The sequence below is a fragment of the Miniopterus schreibersii genome (genome assembly GCF_964146895.1).
Source record: "Miniopterus schreibersii genome assembly, chromosome: 16".
NCBI classification, from domain to species: Eukaryota; Metazoa; Chordata; class Mammalia; order Chiroptera; family Miniopteridae; genus Miniopterus; species Miniopterus schreibersii.
Genome location: NC_138116.1, coordinates 23,189,572 through 23,210,890, shown reverse-complemented (window position 1 = coordinate 23,210,890; position 21,319 = coordinate 23,189,572). Strand labels below are relative to the sequence as shown.

The 21,319-nt window shown below is 54.3% G+C and overlaps 3 protein-coding genes across 8 annotated transcripts in view; 2 read left to right on the top strand and 1 right to left on the bottom strand.

Moving 5' to 3' along the window:
• The window catches only part of EZH1 (enhancer of zeste 1 polycomb repressive complex 2 subunit), a 39,188-nt gene extending 24,103 nt beyond the window's left edge, over positions 1–15,085 (top strand). For 5 of the 6 annotated variants that reach the window (XM_081162166.1, XM_081162169.1, XM_081162171.1 and 2 more), the window contains exons 19-21: positions 26–106; positions 1,058–1,142; positions 1,425–3,748. In XM_081162166.1, the coding sequence (XP_081018292.1) occupies positions 26–106; positions 1,058–1,142; positions 1,425–1,485 (227 nt within the window). In that variant the 3' untranslated portion in view covers positions 1,486–3,748. Of the gene's footprint in view, positions 1–25; positions 107–1,057; positions 1,143–1,424; positions 3,749–14,963 lie in introns of those variants that run through there. The other variant, XM_081162170.1, reaches the window with a different exon arrangement.
• On the bottom strand, positions 4,017–17,708 carry CNTNAP1 (contactin associated protein 1). The gene is made up of 24 exons (XM_081162165.1): positions 17,365–17,708; positions 16,382–16,483; positions 16,100–16,293; positions 15,491–15,638; positions 15,202–15,405; positions 14,467–14,651; positions 13,790–13,933; positions 13,058–13,319; positions 12,487–12,636; positions 12,056–12,227; positions 11,488–11,594; positions 11,218–11,337; positions 10,646–10,849; positions 10,290–10,446; positions 10,078–10,205; positions 9,596–9,781; positions 8,903–9,124; positions 8,413–8,652; positions 7,254–7,607; positions 6,972–7,099; positions 6,432–6,525; positions 5,999–6,244; positions 5,854–5,901; positions 4,017–5,381 (listed from the first exon to the last, which is right to left on the bottom strand). Exons 1-24 carry the CDS (start codon positions 17,426–17,428, stop codon positions 5,071–5,073), a joined length of 4,170 nt encoding a protein of 1,389 aa, XP_081018291.1. The 5' UTR covers positions 17,429–17,708; the 3' UTR covers positions 4,017–5,070.
• On the top strand, positions 15,206–20,377 carry CCR10 (C-C motif chemokine receptor 10). The gene is made up of 2 exons (XM_081162175.1): positions 15,206–15,426; positions 19,148–20,377. Exon 2 carries the CDS (start codon positions 19,271–19,273, stop codon positions 20,213–20,215), a length of 945 nt encoding a protein of 314 aa, XP_081018301.1. The 5' UTR covers positions 15,206–15,426; positions 19,148–19,270; the 3' UTR covers positions 20,216–20,377.
• The last annotated feature ends 942 nt before the right edge of the window (positions 20,378–21,319 follow it).

The following is a 21,319-nucleotide window of genomic DNA, read 5'->3' as shown; positions in this document are numbered from 1 at the left end:
CATGGTCTTGGTTTACTTTACACAGATTTTGTAGTGGATGCAACCCGGAAAGGAAACAAAATTCGATTTGCAAACCATTCAGTGAACCCCAACTGTTACGCCAAAGGTGAGTTCCCAGTGACCTGAGTGGTGGGCTAGGGGATATATACTTCATTTACTATGATCTCTATCCATTATTAACTTTTCTATAGCTGAGTTATTTTTTGTCCAGAAGTAATCATGATTAATGTCTGGTATCATTTTGATCCTCTCTCTCTGTTTTATAATGTGTTTTTTTTTTCAGTGAATGCATTATAAACATTTTCCCATAAACATGAGTCTTTTTTTTTTATGTTAATCCTCACCCGAACCCAAGGATATTTTTTTCATTGCTTTTCAGAGGAAGTGGAAGGGGGAGAGAGAGAGAGAGAAACATTAGTGTGAGAGAGACACATCGATTGGTTGCCTCTTGCATGTACCCCGACTGGGGCCGAGCCTGCAACTGAGGTACGTGCCCTTGGCCAGACTCAAACCTGGGACCCTTCAGTCCTCAGGCCGATGCTCTAACCACTGCGCCAAACCAGCTAGGGCTAAACATGAGTCTTTTATATTTTATTATTTTTTAAAAATATATCTTTATTGATTTCAGAGAGGAAGGGAGAGGGGGAGAAAGATATAGGAACATCAATGATGAGAGAGTCATCGTTGATCGGCTGCCTCCTGCACTCCCCTGACTGGGGATTGAGCCCACAACCCAGGCATGTGCCCTGACGGGAAATCGAACCACGATCTCCAAGATCCTAGGTCGATGCTCAGCCACTGAGCCACGCCCAGCTGGGCTAAACATGAGTCTTTTAAAGATAATTCTTTTCCCATGGCACTAGCCAGAGAAAGAGATCTAAGAGCATGGAGGGACCCCCCCCCCCAAATACACACAGAAGCAACTCTATTGACTACTTTCTACTTCCACTTCATATATGTTTTCACTGCGAATTTGGAGAAAATTGGCCCAGAAGCACTACTGATTGTTGACTTGGGGTTGACTAGGAACCTAGCCCTGGGTTTATCCTATTTGCAGTGGTCATGGTGAATGGGGATCATCGGATTGGGATATTTGCCAAGAGGGCAATTCAAGCTGGCGAAGAGCTCTTCTTTGATTACAGGTGAGGCAGCCAGGAATGGTCCTAGAGAGATGGGCGTAGGGGTGGAAAGGGTGGCTGTTGGAGTTGATTTGGGGGCTTAAGGTGGGTGATAGGGAAGAAGGAGAGGATCTTGTGGTGATCAAGGCTTTTTATTTGTTCTGATCTCTGGTGCCTTGCCTCAGAAGGGAGAGCATTATAAACTGCTGCTAAGAAGTGGGAGGTGAAATGAAATGGGAGGGGACTCCATCTTTTTACTCACAAAATCTTGATAGTAATCTGGTTCCTCCTCCTGCTCTGGGACAGGTACAGCCAAGCTGATGCCCTCAAGTACGTGGGGATCGAGAGGGAGACTGATGTCCTTTAGCCCTCCTGGGCCTCACGCCAGCGCTTATGGTAGCAGCACTGTCTTTGCTTTCGTGCACACACCACTGCTGCTCAAGTTTCCTGCACTATGTGTCTCTCACACCAAGAAACCCCCCACCCACTCCCTCTGTAGTGAAGCCTCAGCTGTGTCCAGTGGAGACAAAACTGCCTCAGTGAGAGTGGAGGCAGAGGCAGCTAGGGCTTGGGCTCCCAGGAGAGATGGTGCAGAAGTCAGAGACTGCATCTCAGGCCTCAGAGGAATAGAGCACAGGCTGGGGGTTGGTGACGTATGCTTGATTTCTTGTCACCCAGGCTGTAGGCCTCAGGTATCAACTTGGGTGGTTCCTAACAAGCATTAGCCTGCAATTCTAACTTTCCAAATCAAAAGTCCTTAGGTAATTGGATTGCCAGCATATCTCTCTGTGGTCCCAAGACCTGGAGAAGACAGGCTAAGTGAAGTTTAGTACCTGGAGCTTATGAGCAGTCCGGTTTAAAGGTGGGCTTGGCAGGCAGCACAGCTGAATTCAGAGCTGAAATGGGTCACCTTACTACCTCTTCCTTCCTGGCAGGGTTCAAACTGAAAGGGTGAGTTTTACATATTGATAGCCAACGCTGGGAGAAGGAAAGCTAAGTGCCATTCTTCCATGGACAGTGAGAACCAGCCTGACAATAGTAGTAAAGCTGCTACACTTGGGCCCCAGCAGGCTTTGAGAAACCTCTGTATATTCTGGAGAGGGATGAGTTTTCAGATGCCCGAGAGCAAGTGCCAGTGCCCTGTTAGCTCCTTCCAAAGTTCTAGCTTAGCAACTGTGGGCAGGCATTCTGCTGCCACTGAGGAAGCATGGAGGGGTATGCCAGGTTATGTGTGAGTGCTTGGTTCCCTGGATCCGTAGTTGTTTTCAGGCCTTTCATTCCCCTTAGAGGCCAGGCCCACATGTAGATGGGTATAGGCCTGGACTAGGGGGAAATTGTCAGTGTGATTGACTTTCCTGTCTGTAGCACCTGCTGTTGGAAAGGATGAGTTGACAATATGTGTTTAGAGGTGGGTAAGGGGCTCCCAAATTGCACGTGTTTAGGATGGCATCATGTGTGCACTGCAGACTGGCAGAGGGTATTTGAAGTGTCGAAAAGACTACCTGTGCCAATCTGTGGTGTCATTCTCTCTGGGATTCATGCAGAGCAAAGCACTTTATTTCTTCTAGATCTGTAGACTGGGGTAGAGTTTAAGCTAACATCTCTGAGGTCCTTGTCCAAATCCCATTCCTAGGTAGGGGGAAGAAGAGGGGTGGAAGGTTCTCAGGTTCTGTCTCATCCTCTGGTGGAGGTAGGAGGAGGTCTTGACATAGAAGAATTGAGTGGGAAAAGAGCAGCCCTAAGAGCTGCCCTGTGTCTGTCTGGTGTGCTGAGCTGGCAGAGAATAAGGAGCATTGTGTTGGGTAAAAAGGACACGGGCAGGTACAGACTGGTCTAGGGAGTATTAGAACAGGGAGCAGGCTGCTTCTTCTCTCTAGGGAATCAGAGCCTCTCTCTCCCAGGCTATGCTGACCACTCCCTTCCTCCAACCCCTCTGGCTGTCCCATGAAGCAAGGAGTGGGATTCCCGCTGCCCAAGCAGCCATCCAGGGGTTTTTGTGGGACGTGCACACACACACCCACCTACTCTTGCTCACCACACTTCTGGGCACGTGCACTCAGCAGAGCACACACCCAGCCAGCTCCTGACAAGCCTATTCCCACCTCGCTGGGCCAGCCCCTACCATGATTCTGAAATGCACATCTGCTGTGTTTTGTATTCATTGTGTGTTGGGGACACCTTCTAGCTAGACTGTGGGTTCTGAATTACTCATAAATTTTAGGGGAAAACCAGAGACAGATGAAGGAGGAGTTAGGTCTGTCTGAAATGCCAGGGGATGGCATGAGGAATAGGTGGGGGGAAATTACATCCAGCCTTTGAGAGGCTAGACTGACCCCACCCTTCCCTCAGTGTGCAGAATCACTGTGGTCAACCCCCTCCCCCAGGTTCAGACTACTAATACTCCTGTTCCTCCAGCATTCCCATCCTTTTTCCCTGCTGTCCCCAACCTTTAGTGACGGGTGCCAACCCCTCCCCCAAGACATATAATGATGAATGAAGCAAGGTGGTGGAGGGTGGGGGCAGAGGAGGCTGGTATACATGCGGCTTTATTGCCAGTGAATTTCACGCACTTTAAAGTCCTGTGGCTTGTGACCTCTTAATCTGAATAAAGTGGCAGAATCCATTTTGGCAAGGCGTGTCCCGTGTGCTTTGGGACTGGAAGGATCCAGGGATGGCAGTACAGGGGTACCTCTGGCTGAAGCTTTAGCATTCTGATCCCCACTTGTCCACTGAGATCTGGGGCTAGGGAAGGATGGGGGTTGGCAAGAACCAGTCAGGCTCCTGGTAGGTGATACAAGGATTCTGAGGGCTCCCCGTAGAAATTCCCAAGCCCTCAGAAGTTCCCTTAAAACCATCCCACTTACCCCCTCAACCATGACACCAGCTGCCACACACAGTCTGGGGCTCTGCCACTCTGCTTTATTAGAACGGCTCTGAGTCTGAGAGCACAGCTCCAGAGTGGAGGGCGGATCAGGCTGGATGAGTCACCAACTGACCTCACAGGACTTCCAACACCAGAGAAGCAAACTACAGACCACGGGCACAGCACAGGACAGGACAATCAATTGCTTTTTTTTCTTTTATATATAAACTGATAATTTAAAAATTAGAGTAATATATAGTTTCTCTAGAGCGAGACTTTGCAACAAAAAATATATATAAAGAATGTGACCTGGGCAAATGAAGCAGCATCTCTGAGCGGAGGAAAGAGGACTCCTCATGCATTGGAGAGGGGGCCAAGCCTTTGGAGAGGCACCAAGGCTACTGCATACCTTGGAAGCAGGAGGAAAAGTAGAGGGCTGGCTAGTCAGTGTGTCTGCATTATTTTCTCTACGTTGCAAGTTTTTATGGCTTTGGCTATAAAGCATTTGAAGTAGCAGAGGTACTAAAGTGCTAAACTGAAGCCTCTCAGTCTCTATAAAAAACAAAAGAGGAGGGTAGGGGCCAGTGATGAAGCCCTCCCTAACCCCCGACTGAGTGGACACAGGTGGAAGACGTTCTGCAGGGCAGGGGAAGCCTGGGGAATATGATTTAGCAGCCCTCTCCCCCCATATTTCATGCATCCCTGCAATCCCACACATCTGTCCCTGCTGAGATTGAATGTTTGCAGAGAGACAGTTAATCTCCCCTGCACTCTGTTAATCCCTGGCAGCAGCTGGGACAGGGATGGCAGGAAGGGCCTGTGTCAACCCCATGAGGCTTCTCCTTTGGGGGCAGGCAAACAACCAGGAGCCTGGGAAAACAGAAATGGGCAGGGCATTGGTTTAGGCAGTGAGGCTCGACCACTCCCTTTGGTCCCATCTGTAGCTCTGCCCACCATACTTGGCAGGAGGGGCATCCTCTGGATGAGCAGAACCAGCTAAAAGGAGCCAAATGTCCCTGACAGGGTTGGGTAGAGGCAGGTACTGGGGAATTCACAGAAAATGGACTTAATCCCTGAAGCCTTTCTGATTCATTCAGACCTGGACTCCTCCAGGATCTGGGGTAGGTTTTGGTCCCGGGGGCCAGGGCCTGGGCCTGGGGCTGGGGTTGGGGCTGGGGCTGGGGCTGGGGCTGGGGCTGGGGCTGAAACTTGGGTGGAAGCTGGTGTAGGGGCTGGGGCCTGGGCAGAGCCTGAAGTAGGTAGGGGAGGTTTGCTGCCAGGGTGGTAATCATGGGTGGCCTTGGGCTCATTGGTGTGGTAGGAACCCTTGTAGCGATGATTTTGCAGATAGAAGAGCACCAACATTCCCACCAGCCCCAGCAGCAAGAAGGCCACCAAAACTGAAAGGGGAAAAAACAATTTAGAGCAGATCTTTGGTGTGTCACATACATACACACGCGCATCTATGCATACCTGTGTGCTAGTGTCTGCTCTACAACCTCATCAGGCGAGTCCTAAGGGTCTGGTAGGTCTAACTTCCTGGGTTATCCCCTGCTGTCTTCTATTTCTAATATTCTCTTTTCATAGCCCTGGTAGTTTCCCCTTCTTATCTCTAGATGTTACTGTACCCCCATTTCCTCATTCCTTAGCCATAGCTTCATATTAATATTTCAATTAAAAGTCTATAGCATTCTCAAACTTTAAAAAAAATTGTCAACCCAATTCTACCTTCAGCACAGCCTATCTCATCCGTTTTTGTACCACCATGCACCCAGTGCCTTCACCACCCCTCAGCCCTGGGGATACAGGGCAGGGAGGGAATGCTAACAGAGGGTAGAATCAGGAGGTCAGGGCAGTGAACACACTACTCACAGCCTAAAAGTATGGCAACCCATCCATCATCATGGTAGTATGGGAAATCTGAAGAGGAGAAAGCACCAATTAGGAGAAGCCACCTACATGGTAAGAATCATTTTCTTCCAGTCGTCCCTCCCTCTTCTGTGTCCTGGGGACATACCTGGGGGCAGATACCAGGGATCCAGCTCAGGTGGCACCTCTGAGACAAGACGTGGCATGGCTCCACAGTTAGATTCAGACAGGTCTCCCTGAACTCGAAGGGCCTCAGCTAGCTCAGCAGTCATGGGTCGAGGGGTTCGGAAGTGGGTCTTGAGGGGAGCCACATTGTTGAATCGAACACCAGACAGGCAGCCGGAGAAACCTGGTGTGTTGTAGCGCTGGATCTCTGGGTCAATTACTCCTGTTTCTGGGGGAGAGGCAGGCCCAGAAAGGAAGAGCTTAGACCACCAATATAGCCCTGCCCCCACTCATCGTCCATGGTTTCCCACTCATCACCACCTTCACTGCTATTCCCAGCTCCTTCACTCTCTTACAGGTTCCAAGGACGTCATCCATAATTTCGTACCCAAAACACACTGTCACCCACAGCTTACCCATAACACGCCCTAGATACAAGGCCTTGGGTGAGTCCAGCTGGCTGTCCACCAACAGTGAGAACTTCTGTTCTGTCAGTGGGAAGTAGTCCACCTGAGGCAGGGAGGGGAGAGGAGATGAAGGAGGGAGAACCAGAGGCAGACACAGGCCCGATCATGTAGGGACTCTGTTTGAATTCTGTCCAAACTGGTGGTAAAGTCCTACCTCCGCCCTAGGTGGGTGACCCCTGAACCCAGATGTAGAATTTGGTATTAAAAACCCAACTACCTGATTTTGAGCCCTGTTTTTGCAGCTTCCTAGTGGTTTGATTGGGAAAACCACTTTCTGAGCCCATTTAATGATTTGTAAAACTGATAAGAACACTTGTGTACCTGAACTGCCTCACAGACCTGTTATGAGAGTCACATGAGGTAATGTATATGAAAATCCTCTGCGAATTGGAATGTGCTCTACAAATGCTAAATATGTGACATTTTCCTGGGTGCCACAACTTGTGATTTGAACCTGTGATCTGAGCTGGTCCACCTCCGTCTACACACCTGGATGAAGAGGTGGCGGTAGACCCGGGTGATATTGACACTGTGGGGCTGGCCATCAGTAACCGGTCGGGTAGTCAGTTGGTACACATAGGGACTGGTGCCCAGCTGATAACGCAGCTGCAGAGTTCCTGTGGGGTGGAGAGGAGAAAGGAAGTTTCCCCTCAGGTCCCACAATCCCTGTTTTCTAAGAGCACTGAGGTCCTTATATGTATGTATGAGTGAATCAATAGTTGTGAGAATGAAGAAGCTGGAGTTGTGGGGGAGAGCCTTTCAGGAGCTTACCATCTTCCTTGATGAGCACGGCCATGTAGTCACGCACGAAAGAGCTGACGTAGAGCAGGACTGCGGGGGCAGAGTCGGTGCTAAAGCTGAAAGACACCTCCTCTCCAGTAACGTTGTAGACAGGGCCCCGGTAACCTGGCACAGGACGGCCAGGCTGCGGGTAGTCAGGCAGACGGTACCCAGGGCCATGGTAGCCAGGCACATAGCCAGGAGTGTCGTAGCCGGGGATGTAGCCTGGCTCGTAGCCTGGCACCGGCCGGCTCAGCATGTGGGAGAACTCCCGGGCTGCAGAGCGCAGTGCCGACTGCAGGTTATATCTCATCCAGGTGCCGGGCTCAAAGAAGCCACCAATATCTGAAGGCAGAGGTGGTGAGGTCAGGGCTTCCGTTCCCACATTCAAACACTGAGTGTGTCGTCCACACATACACACCCCTGGGACTTCCTTTCAGTTTCTGCCAACACCACAGTTTCATCTAACCCAACCCGTGCATTTTATAGGTGGGGAAACTGAGACTCAAAGGTGGGTAGTGACTTGCTTAAGGATACACAGTAAGTGGAGAGCTAAGATTAGAATTGGAATATCTTTGATTCTATCCAGTACATTCACCACTACTCACACTCAAACCAAGACCAAAGGTCTTCTATTGGTCCCTAAGTCCTTGTACCTCCTTACCTTCACCAGACTCCCCATCAGTAGCCTACCTGCTCACGCACCCTCCTGGACCGGCCTTAGGGAGGATGCAGTCTATGTGCAGAGAGCTTGCTGCGGTGAGTGACAAGGTTCTCCTTAACCAAGAACCAGGTTGCAGACATGTTTTAGGAGTGCAGCAATTGTCAAATAGGAAATGGCATAGGAGGGCATCATGCAGCCTGAGGTGGATATGCTTGCAAGGGGGGTAACCTGTGTTACCTTGGCGATAGGGGAAGATGGGGAAGTTATTTGCTTGTTGCTTTTGAGTTCTTTTACCACCAGCTAGCTGTACCACCCCTTCCTTGCCCCCACTTTATGCTTTTGGAGTCACCCAGCATCTTCAGCTGCCTGATGGCCCCAATTCGGAGCTCAGGAACCCAGGGACACCCTCCTTCCTTTCTTCCCTGCTATCCCTACATCCCATTTCAGCCTATGGCTCCCTGACCTCCCATAACCAGCAGCACTAACCATGGTTGCAATATGGCCCATCAAATGCCGTGAGGTCGCAGTCACATGTGTAGTAGCTGTAGCGTTCCACGCAGCGGCCTCCATGGAAACAGGGGAACCGGGGGTGGGCACAGTGGCCCGTGCAGTTGGGTGAGGTGCCCTCAGAGGCATTGGCCCGGCCTTCCAGATTCAGAGTCACTCCATTCAGACGCATAGCCCTCAAGCAGCCCACGAAGGGTCGCCTCTTAAGCTCTGCAGATCCTGGGAAGTGTGGGTAGGTCAAGAAATGGGTGTAGAGCAAGAGACAAGGGTAAGTATTGGGGTTGGGAAAGGATCCAAGGGGGCTAGAATGGAATAGAGCCAGGGTTTGGAGAGGAAAGGTGGGTCTTTGGCTCACTCTGAAGCAGAGGGGATTGGGAACTAAGACATGGGGTTCTTGGAACAGGAGAGCAGCCTTGAGAGGGTAGGAAAGCTAAGGAGACTTCCAGACTGCCTCTGGGCTGCTGCTCACCAACGTAGAGGGGCTGGTCGTACTCCAGCCAGATGTAGGTCTGCAGGGGCATAGGCCGCACCACCCAGGGCCGGTGGTCCACGCGGAGCCGCGCCTGCTTCACATTGATTTCAGCCCGGACCAGGTGCCACTCGTCATCGTTGAACTCAAAGTCATCTGAGTGTACTGTCAGGTTTTCATCTCCATTCCCCACATCAAAGGCAAAGACCACATCTCGGGATGCTGGACAACGGGAGGGGGAGGGGGAGAGGACTCAGACCTCCAAGATTCCTCACCCAATACAACTTCTCTTCTTCATTCTTTGGAGCTCCTGGAATGTCCCTCCAATTTGTCTACAGCCTGGGACAAAACCTATAAACTGCTTAAAACCTCAGACTCCTGGTCTCTCCCAAATTTGCAGATCCCTGGAGCCAGCTTCCCAGCCCCACTTCTCAGGTTAGAAGCATAGCTAGTCAGCTAGGAGATACGTCAGGAGTCCAACTTCCTTATTCACAAGAGAGGCGAACTGGGTGCCTCAGGTCACAAAGCCAGCTTTTAAGACAGACCTGGGCCTAGAACCCAGGATCATCAAAAGCCCTTTCCACACTGCCCTCACAGAGTATCTGCCCTTGTCTCTTGCCCCAGCCTCCACCTACCCCCTTTCTTCCCAGAGATCGTTGTCTACCCCATGTCCCTCCCAGTGTGCCTGCTCACTGTTTAGTTCCACCCGCACGTAAGGTCGGCACCACTGGTAGTAAAAGCCCCCCATATTCTCTAGGAAGACTCCTGAGGGAGCCGAGGTCCTGAAGTAGAAGGAGACATCAAGGCTGTGGTTGGCACGGATTGGAGGGAAGCGTAGTGTAGTCCCAGTGTGGAAGGAGATGGTGTTCCAGGAATTTCCTACAAAACCAGATAGAAGAAGGCCTTGTCAGGGAGGTTGGAGGGTAGGGGAGTAAGGGAGCCTCAGGTGGGTGGGGAAAGGAAAGGCAAAACGGACAGCTAGGGGGAACCAAGGGAGACCAGGGAGCATGATGAAAGAACATGGTGTAGAGGAGCATCACAGATGGGGGTCATGTCATAGCAGGACCTGGGTATCTGGTGGTATGTCCTGGAGGCACTCAGTGGGCCAGGTGGCCTAGAGTCAAGAAACTGGAGAGCTAATACTGGAGGATACACAAAAGGGGTCTGCCACTCACGATCGCCATAGCAGCGCAGAGGCCTCAGGAAGAATTGGGCCTCAGAAGTGGAGCGGTTTGTATCCCCCACCACCACCTGAGTGACAGGCAAATGGTCCACAAAGGTCAGCAGTCCCTTGTCAGTTCTCCTGTGGGAGCAAGATGCAGTGGCTCAGCCCCGGCCATTCACCTGCCCCATAATCTTGAAAGCCCTGTCCCTTTGCCTCTCTCACCACTGGGGCTGATCAGCATCACAGTTACAGTGCAGAGCAGGGTCTACGCAGCTTCGGTCCAGACCACAGGCACAGCGCTGGATCCCAGGCTGTGAGCCTCCCCAGTAGAAGTGCTGCTCCTCATTTCGGCCAATCCAGAAGCTGTAGGGGTAGCCTCCTGGGGAAGAGGTTCAGGCAGTTTCCAGGCCCTGTTCCTCCACTAGCCTCTGGGCTCCCCTCCCACCTTTCTAACCAGCCCACACCTCTTGAATCTTCTAGCCCACGGCTCCAGCTTAACTGTCTGGTTTCTTTCTCCCAGGCCCCCACTGGTGTCTCCTCCAGCTCTCTACCTCACCCTCCCAGACACCAGACCCAACCTGCAGTGTTAAGCAGCCTGGAATTGTAGCAGGAGAATTCGATCCACTGTTCACAGTGCTGGGAAGCATTGGCCAGGGCACTGACTTCCTCCCAGGATGCATTCCAGTACTGGACGGCCCCCAGGAATGGCCTCTCCATGCTTGAACCTGTCACCCGGGTTGTCCACAGCCTGTCATGCCGCACAACTGTCCATGCCCGATTCTCTGGAGGAGGGGAAAGGACAGAGCTTTGGCTGGAGATGGGCATTCTCTACCCATCTCCCTGTCCACCTCCACCACCATTGCTGCAACTCAGAGCCAATAAATGTGGCCAGCAGCTCCATTCTAGCCTAGCTCCTGGCCCTGGACATTGCAGGCTGGAAATGAGACAGCTGGAATAGATCAGGAAGCTGGAATTGATCTGCAAAGCTAGATTACAAATTCCTGAGTGTCCCTTTTCCCTCTGCCCTCCTTTAGCCCCACCACAATTTAATCTGACTGGCCCCTGTCCACCCTTCAATCCTTCCCTGTTTGCCCCACATCCCAGCATAGCCTTGTCAGCTGCCCCTTCACCACCTATCAGAGCCACTTACCTCGAATATCGCAGTACACTACAAATGGCTTCAGGGGGCCACTGCCATCAGGATCAATGGTGAAGTTCCCAGAAGTTTTCCCACTAAGCCGATAAGCCTCACAAGATTCCTTATACAAAGCTGGTAGGTGGTAGGGTGGGTAAAAGGCAATTATGGGTTCAGAGGGCTAGGAGAGCCAGCCCCATCATCTCTGGCAGCCTCATGATCCCCAGCAACCTTATTCTGACCTCCCGTGTCCCTTACTCTTCCCCCATATCCCAGCTGGCTTACGTTGGTGGCAGGTCTCCCCCTTGTAGCCTGTCAATTCACAATAGCAGATGAAATCATCCCAAGACTGGTAGCAGCGTCCATCATGCTCACACATGTTAGGGCTGCACCTAAGGAAGGGGTCAGCACCAAGGGAAGAAGCCTTATTGGGAGCTTGAGAGTGGGCTCTAGCACCTACAGGCTCCATCCCAGCTCGTGAGAACACCAGAACTCCATGAGACACACCTCACCTAACTAGCCAGATATGAGCCTAAATGCTGGGGCATTAGGCAGGCCTCAGGGCTCAAGCACTGTTTGCCCTTCCCTAAAAGAACAAATAAGGCTTCATGCCGCCCCCCCCCCCCCAAACCCTATAGAACCAGAAAATAGATGTTTCATTTCCATTCTGAGCATCTGTCACTTTAAGGGAACAAACAGGAGGTGAGAGGTCAAGGAGGAATCATCTCCAGTTAGGAGACTGAAGAGCTGGGACCAGAAGAAAGATTATTGAGAAAGGCCACTCCCTTTGGGAGGCCATGGAAGAGGGCTTTGGAAGGGGTCACCTCTTGCAGGGCGAGGGGCTTCTGGATACCTATCAGTGATGCCACATGTGTCAAAGAGGACCTCAGCATAGTATCCAAGCCGCCGGCCCTCCACCAGAGTCAGGTTGACCAGTTGACCATCCACCTTGAACAGCTCCATGCAGCCATGGAATGCCGTCTGGTTAGAGTGGCAGCCCCATCGACTGGCTGGCTTGGGACAACCTGGAGCAACCACCCCTGTGAGGCCCTCCCCATGGGAGACTCCAGAGACCCTCCCCCAGGGAGATGCCAAGGGAGAGTCAGACATGGAGGAAGGGAGGGGGCCAATAGATAATGGCAGTGACCTTACGGTCCCCAAGACCCCAGAGGGGAAAGAGAGATTTATCCTTACAAAGCTCTCCATGTAGTGCCATCTGGGTGGACTTAGGTGGGGGCCTTCCCACCCAGGGACAGGGTTCTGGTCAGGTTAGCCACCACTTACCCCCAAAGAAGTATGAGGTCCCTGTACGGATCAGCAGTGGGTATGAGACCCTGACCTCTGCCCCCTCCACATCGTCAATGCTGATCACAGCATGGTTTTCCTGTGCCGCAAAATTCACCTCATGCCAAAAGCCATCATTCAGGCGGTACCCTGGACAGGAAAGGAGGATGCTGTAGGTGGGGAAAGCACCAGGCCCTACGGACGAGGAATGTGTCTTTCCTGGGGAAGCAGCACCCCCTCCCCCCCGTCCCAATATTGGACTATGTGCCTCCTCCCATTGTTACACTTATCACACTGAGTGGTGACATCTCTGAATGTCTCTCTGCAAAGTTATAAATGAATAACAGACACCTCCAGAGACCCCCTGGAACTGGAGAATACCAGGACTCAGCCTTCCTGCCTCTCCCAGCTCCAGCTGCCTCCATCCACCCCCACCTTTTCCCAGGGCCCTGGGACCTCCTACTCTGCTACCCTCAGTCCAGGCCTACAATCTCCCGGGCTCTCCTCTGCCCTCTCTGGCCTCCTAGTGCTACACGCCGTACCCCCCCCCCCCCCCCAATCCATCCCTCACCAGCGGCAAACTGAAGCTTCTTTCGGCCAGCCTGCGCAATGGACACGTTGACCTGCCCGTCACTGAGCATCAGCTCCACGTGGCCCAGCCCGTCCCCCAGGCTGGAGTAAAGTAGCAGTCCCGTCAGGTCCCAGGTGCGGAAGCGAAAGGAGACTGCGAGGCGGCCGCGGCGCGGAAAACCAGGCACTTGCACGAAGTTGTGAGGACCTCCGAAGTTGACTGGGTGTGGAACCGGGTCCAGGCAGCGGAAGGCCACCTTACCCTGGGGGCGAAAGGAAGGATCGGTCAGTAGCCGCAAGCTCCCGCCCTGCCTCTGAGCCTCTGCTAGGAGCTCCATTTTCAAACTGGTCTAAGATCTTGGTGACAGCACTCCCTCAGTGTGGGGGCGAGACCTCCAACCCTGACTGTTCCCACCCCCCTAGAAACACTTCCAGCCGTAGGGGAAGTTTCAGCTTGCTCACTATCACTGATCTACACGGTCTTCAGGGCGACCGCCTTGTTCCTTCCAATGTCCAGAGGCCAGATCCCATCGGCTAAGGGCAGCTTAACTGTGGGGTAAAGGGGTGGACTTTGCACCTCCTGTGATTCCGTGATGCCCCCCACTTGAGCATTTGGCTGGGGAGGGGGAGGTCCTGGGCTTTTTATCTGATTATCAAGATCTCTTCCCGGTCCACCTCTTTGCTTTCCAAGCGGCTCCGATGTCCCATCCTCCCAGATCCCCTGCCCACTGGCCTCGAAGGTGATCCGTGAATGGCGCCGCACAGCCAGGTCCGCGATGTTGACTCGGTTGAAGATGACGTTTTCCATGCAGCCACGGAAATTATGCCGATAGGCGAGGTTTTTCTGCGCAGCGCCCACCAGACCCCCGATGAACATCTGAGGGCGGGGTAGGGGAGTGAGATTCCTTGGTGCGGGAGTGCAAGCACCTTCCTCGAGCTCCCACTCTACAGCTTATAAAAGACTTGAAACACACATTTCCCCAATATTGGTGTTAAAGCTGGAAGCTCGCTGGGCTTCTGGAGGTTTGGGTTCTAGTCCTGACTCCACCACAAATTGGCTGGAGTAAGTCAATAAAACTTTCTGGGATTCTTTACACGTAGATGGAGGGAGGGCCTTTACCAACTCCACAGAGTTAGGCAATCCAAGGCGATTTTCTCATCTTGCCCAACCCCCGAAATCTGGATTTCCAAACCCCATTTCAGTAGTTCTGTGGTGGCACCCAGGAATATGCATGCTAACAGCAACAAGGACAAAACCCCAGGCCTTTCTGTGAGCTCCAAGTTTGCCAAGAGCTGCTAGGATATCAGAAACCGGGAAGCCAGGTCTTGCCTTTGGTGGAGAGAAATGCTTCCCCCCACAGACGCACCCAGCACCCCACTCAGCCGAATGAGTCCTTCTGCTCTGCTCACCTCAGTGTCCAGGTTCAGTCTCTCGAAATCACCATTGAGAATGAAACGCTGCACATAGCCATCCAGGGTGAGGTTTGCTTGGCGCCCATATCGGTCCACACGCACATAATGCCAGTGCTGGTCATTGAGGACCCCACCAGCGCTCACTGTTGTGTGTCCAGGTCTTGGTTGGATGGGGCTGCTGCCTGAGGATGGGATGGGGCTAGGTCAGACCTTGAACCTGGAGAACCCCAGTGATCCCTAGCCGGTAGGTGAAGCAGCAGCCAGGGAGGGTGGGCATTCAGAGATTGGACCACTGGGAGGCTGGGATGGAGCAGTGGTCACTGGCAAGGATGTGACTGAGGGTAAGTCATTTAACCTCTTTGAATCTCTGTTTTCCTATCGGTAAAACTTGGGGCATGATAGCTGCTTCTACCTCATCATGTGGATGTTATTAAAAACTAATTAGATACAAAAATAATAACTATTTAGTGTGTGTATGTGTAATGTTTTTACAGTGAGGAGACTGGAACTGGGGAAGTGCCAAGGTCACACCGGTAGCAGATGGTCGAGCTGAGACTGGATTACAATTCTGCTAACTCGGAGTCCAGTGTTTTGCTAGCAACAAATTCTACATGAAAAAGGCAGGTTGGTCCAAACAGAACAGGGGACGTCAGGAGTGGGCAGGGCTTCCGGGAGAAGGTGCAGCCAGGGTCGCGACAACAGCGCCTCACGAGTCCCTCCCCGGTGGCTCACCCAGGCTCATGTGCAGCAGCAAGTGCGCCCCCTTAAGCTCGAGTGTCACGTAGTCGCCCTGGGCGCCCTCAGCGTGCAGCAGGAGCCCGTCTTTCTCCTCGGTCTTGAAGCTGAAGGCGAACACGTCCCACAGGCTTCGGCTGACCCCTCTCGGGAAGCGGTAGGAGATGGCATCATCGCCGTCGAAATAGAGCACGTCGGACTCTGCGCGAACGACGACCGAAGGTGGGCCGAGGACCGGGGAGGCTGCTTGTCTCCCGGGACCCCGCCAGGACCGCCGCGCCCTTACTGTAAGGACAGCCGTAGAGGCCCAGCCTCAGGCCGATCTTGCCGCGCGGGTTCCAAGCCAAGGGCACGATGCGGACGTAGCGCGCGGTGAAGTGGTAGTGCAGGTCATGGCGCACCACGGCCGACTCGTTCACGTTACCGAAGAAGGTCTGAGGGGGCAGAGGAGAGGAGCGACCAGTCCCCACCTTAGGTTTGTTTCCCAACAGCCTCCCAGCCTGCAGTTGTCACAGCCAGCCAATCTGGACTTTGCAAAAGCAAAAGCTCCTTGGATCTCCCCTGCCTTCAAGGCTTTATGCAAACACAGTTAATGTCCCCTAGAGGGTCCTCTCCTACTATCCTATTATTCCTCAAAGCTCAACTCAGGTGTCACCTCCTTCAAGAAGCTCTCCCAGATTTTTCCCTGAGGTTGTTAAACCCTGTCACCTGGGAGTGTCTTGCGCACATGGTCAGCTTACAGTCCCTCTGACCTTAGTCCCTGGAGCAGAAGTCACTGCTCCTTACCTATGCACTCACCACCGCCTCCTCCCTTTCCCCACAAGTTAATGCCCAGCCCAGGTAGCAAAGCTGAGGAGGTTCCCCAAGTGTGTATGCATGCAGGAGGCTGGAGTACCGCATTGTGCCCTTGTTGGTAGAATGGCGTCCAACTGTCCACTCGGTCACCGTAGAGCAGAAGGTAACGGGTGACCCAGTCCCAAGAATTAAAGGAGCCTTGTGTGGCCACCGCCCGGATTCGGTGCTTCTTCATTAAGTCGATCTGGAGCCAGGGATTCGGGTCCCCAATCCGGGGAGACCATCCGCTTATGCCTATAGAAGGGGCAGGAGTGTCACCACTGGCTCCCCCTTTACTCCCAGCTCTCCAGAGCCTCTCCCCCCTCCACGGGGCTGCACTCACCGTGCAGTCGGGCAAAGCGTGGTGTAGTGAAGAGCCCATAGTAAGAGGAGGCGCCCAGGGATCGAGCATACAGGGGCCCAACCAGCTCCTCATCACAGCCATCTGGGTTGGGGGAACAGACACACTGGTCAGGTCAGCCTCTCCCAGGTCTTCCCAAAGGCCCGGTACACTGAGCAACTGGAGCTCCTCCTTCTCAGTTCCCCAGAGGCAGACCCAGCCCTAACTGAAAGCCATCTACTCAACCCGGGCTGCAGCAACAGCAGCACACTCAGGGGAGGCTATCTTCTTCTGGGGGAACCCCTAGGCCAGAAACTCCCTAGCCGGTCCTTCCATGGTTCTAACCAGGCTCAATACTCCCCAAAACACAGTCTCAAACTCAGCATCTTTCAGAACTTGAGTCAGCCCAAGACACCAATCCAGCCCCAGACTGAGCATCAGTCCCACTCATCAGCATCCCCAAACTTGCACCAACCCCAGGTCCAGGCCTTGGTCCCAACCCCAGCCGGTCCTAGCACCATCACCAGCTCCATGTCCAACCTTAGCATCAATCCAGCACCAACTCCAGCTTGGATCCCAGCCCCAAAGTCAAGCCCCAAACCCCAAACCCTAGCCCCTGGGCCAGTTCCAAGCCCAACCCCAGCCCCTGGCAAAACCTTAATCTTAGCCGGGGTCACCAGTAACGCTCTTATCCCCAGCCCTCAAGCCCAGGCACCAGCTTTGGCTTGGACCGTAGCGCCAAATCCCAGCCGGGGCCGACTCTGTCCTCGGCTCTGAGCCCAGCCCCAGCACGGGGCGCGCGCGCCGGCCTCCGAGCTGCATTGCGGAGCGCGGGGGGAAAGCAGGAAAGGATGAGAGCGAGGCAGCGAGCGCGCGCCGGCCGGGGAGGGACCCGCGACCACCCAGCCGCAATGCGGTGCGGGACCCGCCCTGCTGGCTTTGAACTCCCGGGCCCAACCCCGCGGGCCTCCGAGCCCCGCACTCACAGTAGCCCCAGCCCTGGGCTCCTGAGACCGCGGCGAGCAGGATGCAGAAGAGCCGGAGACTCATCCCGCAGGGCTCACGGGTGTCCGCGGCCGCCTCCCAGTGCCCAGGTTCCGGCTAGGGCTCCAGTTCCAGCTTCGGCGCCCAGCTCTCCTGGGGGGTTCTCAGCCGATCGCCGTCTCTCCTCCTTACCAACCCACCCCTCTTTCCTTTCTCCCCCAACCCTTCTCCCCTCGCCCCCCTCTCTCAGTCGTTCCGGGCTCTCCGCGGTTCTCTCTCCCTCCTTTCCACCCTCTCTCCTGTCACCTCCCCCCTTCCCCAGCCTCTCCCAGCTCTCGCTGCTCTCCCGGACCCCGCGCAAGCGCGCGCCTCAGCCTCGCTGCGAAAGGGCGGGGGCAGCGAGCCTCCAGCCGCCGGGAAATACCCCGAATAACCTGAGGCTGGCGGGCACTGTGGTCGCGGGGCTGGGGGAAGGGAGCTCGTGAAAAATTCAAAGGTGATGGGGGTGGCTGGATATGGGGAGAAGAGTCTCTAAAAAGATTCTAACATTTTCCGAAGGCAAATAATGCTCCAAGCACCCTTGTTAGGCACCCTCATAACCCTGTGAATTCTGCATTTTTACCTTACTCCACTTTGCAGATGAAAAACCTGAAGCTCAGAGAGGTAAAAAAACCCAAAAACACAAACAACTTACGATCACACAGGTAGCTAGCAAATGAGGATATTCCAAAAACTCATTCTCTTTCCACTGGCAGAGTAAAGAGAAATTGTTTTTTTAGGGGGTTGAATGGGAAAGTTAGGTAGAGAGGGACCACAGACCCTAATACCCCCCACCCTCTGGGCCTCTCTCCCCGCCCCTTCCTTCCTGTCCTGCTAGTTTAACTTCTCTCCTCAGTGGCTATACCTCAGAAACCCGTGTAGCCAGAGATGGGGACCGAGCCCGCGGAGCAGGTGGGAGTGGGGGCGGGGCGGTGGGTGGAGGGAGGATACAGAGAGGGACGGTAAGGTGAAGGGATGGGATTCCACACCTGGCAACAGGCCTCCGCCATGCTATGACCTATGCGGGATTCCTAGAGCCATCTGAGATCAGGGCCCCTTCAGATAAATGGGTCTGGTGATGCGAGGCTGGGGTTGGGAGACAGGACTGGGGCTGCAGGGAAGGGTGAGCTGAACATAGTGGTCCAAGTTGCCAAAGGAAAACCTGAGCCCCAGTTCTTGAGATCTGCTTGTCACGAGTAGTTCAGTGCACCTGTACTGGAGGTAGAGGTGGGGGTTCCGGAGGGGAAAAGGGAAACGACCCATAGCTTAGAGTCCGGCCACCGGGTCTGCGGCAAAGCCTGCATGGGGGAGTCCTTCCAGGAGAGGGCGCTGCAAGCGGAACCGAAGCTCCAAGATTTATTAATAATACAAACCCTTGGCCTATGAAGAGCACAGATGCTTCACATCCATTATCTTCCTACTTCAAACAATCCTTATTTCTAACAACCCTGCCAGGTGAACTGGTCAGGATTTCTGATCTCGACATTACATATTAAGCAGCTGAGATCCAGAAAGAGCAAATGGCTTGCTCAAGGTCACTCAGAAAGCTGGATGCAGAGACAGGAGGGGTGCAAGGGCAGACAAGGCCTGTTGTTGGGGTGCTGGGGAGTTTGGAAAAGAGTTTGTGTCTTCTCCCAGTGTACCCTTGTATCTGGTCACACCCCAGCTTAGAAAGCGTGTGTGGGAGGGGGAGGGGAGTGGGAAGGGAAGGACTCATAAGGTCTCTTTTCATTCTGGCCTCCGCAGGTCTTCTGGGGCCCATACTCTGGGGACGACGAGGAGGCATACTCGGCGGAGCCCTTGCCAGAGCTCTGCTACAAGGCGGATGTCCAGGCCTTCAGTCGAGCCTTCCAATCCAGTATCTCCCTGATGGTGGCCGCCCTGGGTCTGGCTGGCAATGGCTTGGTCCTGGCCACCCACCTGGCAGCCCGAAGTGCCTCCCGCTCACCCACCTCGGCCCATCTGCTCCAGCTGGCCCTGGCCGACCTTCTGCTGGCCCTGACTCTGCCCTTTGCCGCAGCGGGAGCCCTGCAGGGCTGGAATCTGGGAAGTGTCACCTGCCGCGCCATCTCGGGCCTCTACTCGGCCTCCTTCTACGCAGGCTTCCTCTTCCTGGCCTGTATTAGCGCCGACCGCTACTTGGCCATTACGCGGGCCCTCCCAGCCCGACCTAGGCCCTCGGGGCCGGGCAGAGCACACTTGGTCTCAGTCATCGTGTGGCTGCTGTCACTGCTCCTGGCACTGCCTGCTCTTCTTTTCAGCCAGGACGGGCAGCGGGAAGGCCAGCGGCGCTGCCGTCTCATCTTCCCCGAGGGCCTCACGCAGACGGTGAAGGGGGCGAGCGCCGTGGCGCAGGTGGTCCTGGGCTTCGCGCTGCCGCTCGGCGTCATGGCGGCCTGCTACGCGCTCCTGGGGCGGACGCTGCTGGCCGCCAGGGGGCCGGAGCGCCGGCGCGCGCTGCGCGTCGTGGTGGCCCTGGTGGCGGCCTTCGTGGTGCTGCAGCTTCCTTACAGCCTCGCCCTGCTATTGGATACCGCCGACCTACTGGCCGCCCGCGAGCGGAGTTGCCCTGCCAGTAAACGCAAGGACCTGGCGCTGCTGGTGACCGGGGGCCTGGCTCTCGCCCGCTGCGGCCTCAACCCCGTGCTCTACGCCTTTCTGGGTCTGCGCTTCCGCCAGGACCTGCGGAGGCTGCTCCGGGGTGGGAGCTGCAGCTCCGTGCCTCACCCCCGCGGCCGCTGCCCCCGTCGGCCCCGCCTTTCTTCCTGCTCGGCTCCCACTGAGACCCACAGTGTTTCCTTCTGGGACAACTAGGGCTGCATACCGAGAGGAGGGGTCGAGCTGAGGAAATGAATATGGGAGGGTAATGGGAAAAGGGAGTAGGTGGGGGAACACTGAAAAAGAGGTAGGGACCTAAAGGAATTGCTTCTGTACTTGGCCACATTAAATTGATAACGTGGAAATGAGATGCAACCCAACAACTGTTCCTATTTTTGAGTCACTGACTTGAAAGTGACTTGTAGCAGAGCCGTGGGTCCCCCACCCCCCGCCCCACCTCCATCTCCACCACCTCCACCTCCACCTCCAGGGAGCTGGGCTCCGAGTGGGAGGCGCGGAGAGCCTGGGTGGGGGTGGGGGGCTGCTGAGCCTGCTAAAGCCGCAGCACTGACACCTCCTCCACCTCTACCCGCTCTCTGCCAACCGAGGTGAGGTGGGAAGCTGCCAGGCGAGGAGGGGCGGGGGTTCCTCTTGATACGGCGTAAAGAAGAGCTTTCTAACAACTAGAGTGCTATCCAGTAATGGCTGCCTTAGCAAGTCCCGAGTTCCCGGCCTCTGGAATGTTCAGACTGAGTCTGTCGGGGACTGTGTGTGCCTGCGTGTGGTGTGGAGATAGGGATGGGGCAGGAGATTCCCGTTTGGGGTGGGCTTTTGGATTAGGTTACCATTTTATAGTCTCTTCTAAAATTCTGTGGTGCAAGGGTGGGGGGGGAGCAAAAAGTTGAGCCGGAGTTTTTCACCTTGGAGAAAAACCAAGGAGAAAATTCCAATTTGCAAATTTCCAAAGAGTCATTATCTTGGGCGTGGTGGGGGTGGAGGTGACTTGTTCTTGGTCAAATGCACTGAGCCTGCTGGAAAGAGAGAGGTTAGACATCGGAAAGAACTTCCCTGCAACTAGAGCCTGGGATCCAGACAGGGAGGAGAATACATGGTTGTGGTGTCCCCACCCCTAGGAAACCTCAGTGCGGACCACCGTCCTCTGGGGCCAGGGCAAGGCCCGGATGGCTTGTAGAGAGTGTCACATTAATTCTTTAGGTCTTTGTTTTACACAATCACGACAGGCAGAATGGTGTTCACGTGCGACAACTCTCGCAGTTTAATATCCGGTCAGCAAAGCTGCCCGGGCCACTTCAGCCAGCA

Excerpts from the sequence above, each read along its gene's own strand:
- CNTNAP1 (XM_081162165.1), bottom strand. The coding sequence starts at position 17,428 with ATGAGTCTCCGGCTCTTCTGCATCCTGCTCGCCGCGGTCTCAGGAGCC. Across the intron at positions 15,639-16,099 it reads ACCAACAAGGGCACAATGCG|ACCTTCTTCGGTAACGTGAA; the intron begins GTACTCCAGCCT and ends CTGCCCCCTCAG. Across the intron at positions 10,447-10,645 it reads CAGGCTGCTTAACACTGCAG|GAGGCTACCCCTACAGCTTC; the intron begins GTTGGGTCTGGT and ends CCTCTTCCCCAG.
- CCR10 (XM_081162175.1), top strand. The coding sequence starts at position 19,271 with ATGGTGGCCGCCCTGGGTCTGGCTGGCAATGGCTTGGTCCTGGCCACC.